General features: G+C 43.7%; 1 protein-coding gene across 1 annotated transcript; it reads left to right on the top strand.

Moving 5' to 3' along the window:
• Nucleotides 1-49: 49 nt before the first annotated feature.
• On the top strand, nt 50-2,127 carry LOC118749325 (the record flags this gene model as incomplete). The annotated part of the gene is given in 1 exon segment (XM_036484121.1): nt 50-2,127. A coding segment is annotated over 1 exon segment (1,753 nt), but the record flags the coding sequence as incomplete, so codon positions are not given.
• Nucleotides 2,128-2,636: the final 509 nt, after the last annotated feature.

Below are 2,636 nucleotides of genomic sequence, written 5' to 3'. Positions count from 1 at the left end.
TGCTGAACAATTTCGTAGCAAGTATCCGCGCGCAGTAGAGGGCATAACTAATAGGCATTATGTAGACGATTATGTAGACTCATTTCAATGTTACAAAGCAAATTAAGTTAATACACAGCGCAGCTAATTTTGAGCTTAGGCGTTTCGTGGGAAATTCAAAAGAAGTATTAACTGCGGTCGTCGATGAGCAGAAGTCTGTGCGAGAATCGGAAATTAAAAACATGTTTCACGGCGAATCAGCATCTGAGAAGATTTTGGGAATGTATTAGGATGCCAAAAATGATGAATTTCATTTTCAATTAAAGTTTGCGAATGCACCAAATGCAGTGTTAACTGGTAATCGACGACCAACAAAAGCCGAAGTTTAAAGTTTAATGATGTCGATATTTGATCCGTATGGTTTCTTGGGTAACGTAATTTTGGCTTCGAAGATTATGATGCAAGAACTATACCGCCACAATACTGGTTGGCATGAACCTATACCGGAGAAAATATTCGATAACTGGTACAAATGGTATAGCGTATTAAGCAAGGTGGAAGAGTTCAGAGCACCTAGGTGCTATCATCCAAATTTCACTGACTTCGACTCGCAAATCGAATTACACATTTTTGTAGATGCAAGCGAACTTGCGTTCGCTGCAGTTGCATATTGGCGAATACAATACAAAACCAGTGTTACGGTAGTATTTGCATACGGTAAGTCAAGATGCAGCCCAATCAAGCCGTTGTCGATACCAAGATTGAAATTGCAGTCCGCAGTCTTGGGAACGAGACTAAAAGAATCGATCGTCGCCAACCACGACACTCAGCCAAAAAATGTTGTGTTTTGGACAGACTCAAAAACAGTCATTCAATGGTTGCGCTCTGATGCAAGGCGTTACAAGCAATATGTATCAAACCGAATTTCTGAAATCTTACAGTCGACCAATCCTAATCAATGGAGGTGGGTGCCAGGTAAATTGAACCCAGCTGATGAAGGGACTAGGTTACATACGTTTTCTCCCAGTAGCAAATGGCTGAATGGCCCACCATTTCTGCGGTTGAGAGAGGATGAATGGCCGTTGATGCCGGACGGAGTGTTATCCAAAGAAGCGCAAGTGGAGATGCGCACAAAAGAATTGTACACTGTGCAAAACAATGAAAACGTTATTCCGTTCAACAAGTATTCAAACTACTACCGCTTCTTAAAAATAATGTGTAGGGTTAAGCTCGCAATTACGAAATTCCGTTCCTTTATTACTAAAGACAAATTACCCTTACCACGCCAAATAGATGCTAACTTAATGAAAAACACCGAAAATTTTATTTGTCGGATCGTTCAAGAGACGGAGTTTAAAGTTGAGATCGATCTTCTTAAAGAAAACATGCAGCTGAGTAAGTCGAGTACTTTGTGGAAGTTGACGCCTATTCTAGACGAGAATGGCATTCTACGCTTGGGTGGGCGTCTGGACAACGCTAGTTGTGTGCCGACATATATGAAGAGACCAATAATCCTCCCAAAAGAGCACGATTTGACAAGATTAATTATCCAGCACTATCATGAAAGTTTTCACCATCAAAACCCAGAAGCGATAGTATGCGCTATTCGTTTTAAATTTTGCATTCCGAACTTACGTCGTCTTGTACACTCGGCAAAAAAGAGATGCCAAGTTTGCAAAAATTTAAGCGCTGTTCCACAACCCCCACTAATGGGGCAGTTGCCAATTGGTAGGGTCACGCCATACGTCCGTCCATTTACGTATACGGGAATGGATTACTTTGGGCCAGTCTTGGTAGCGGTAGGACGACGTCGAGAGAAACGTTGGGTCGCCGTGTTCACGTGCTTGACGATAAGAGCGATTCATCTGGAATTGGCAAAGGATTTATCGACGGATGCGGTTATACTTTGTTTGCGGAACTTCGTGAATCGGCGAGGTGTCCCTGTGCGAATAAGGAGTGACAGCGGCACAAATTTTATTGGCGCGAGCAAAGAACAATGGTTGGATATTGAGCAGAACTTGCAGCAAGCATGCCGACGGCGAAGTATCGAATGGGTGTTTAATACGCCCTTACATCCATCAGCTGGTGGCGCTTGGGAGCGGATGGTCCAAGCGGTAAAGAAAGTACTGGCATTTACGTTAAAAGAGAAGGCACCTCAGGTAGAGACTTTGCGTAGCTTGTTGATTGAGGCAGAAAACTTAATTAATTCACGTCCGCTTACGCACGTGCCAGTCGAGAGCGTAGATGCTGACTCTTTAACTCCGAACCATTTCCTTTTGGGCTGTCCTAGTTTTGTGCAGACATCCGCAGTGCCAGAAGATGTGTGTCTAAAGAAGCAGTGGCACGTAGCACAACAATTGAAACAGACATTTTGGAAAAGATGGGTTTTAGAGTATCTGCCTACGTTGACCCGCAGAACAAAATGGTTCCGGAGAGTTGAACCGATTAAGATTGGCGATCTGGTAGTTATATGTGACGACAATGAGAGCCGCGGGCAATGGAAGCGTGGAATAGTGGAGGACGTTTTCGCGGCAGCAGATGGTCAAGTACGTTCAGCGCTGGTGAAGACAGCACACGGAATTTTTCGTCGACCGGCATCTAAGTTGGCAGTCCAGGCGACGATAAGAATTCCTAACATTGCACATGTTTTGCTGATT

The sequence above is a fragment of the Rhagoletis pomonella genome, unplaced genomic scaffold, assembly GCF_013731165.1.
Source record: "Rhagoletis pomonella isolate Grant_MI unplaced genomic scaffold, Rhpom_1.0 Rhpom_scaffold_00015, whole genome shotgun sequence".
Taxonomy (NCBI): Eukaryota; Metazoa; Arthropoda; class Insecta; order Diptera; family Tephritidae; genus Rhagoletis; species Rhagoletis pomonella.
This window is presented reverse-complemented; position numbering and strand designations above follow the sequence as displayed.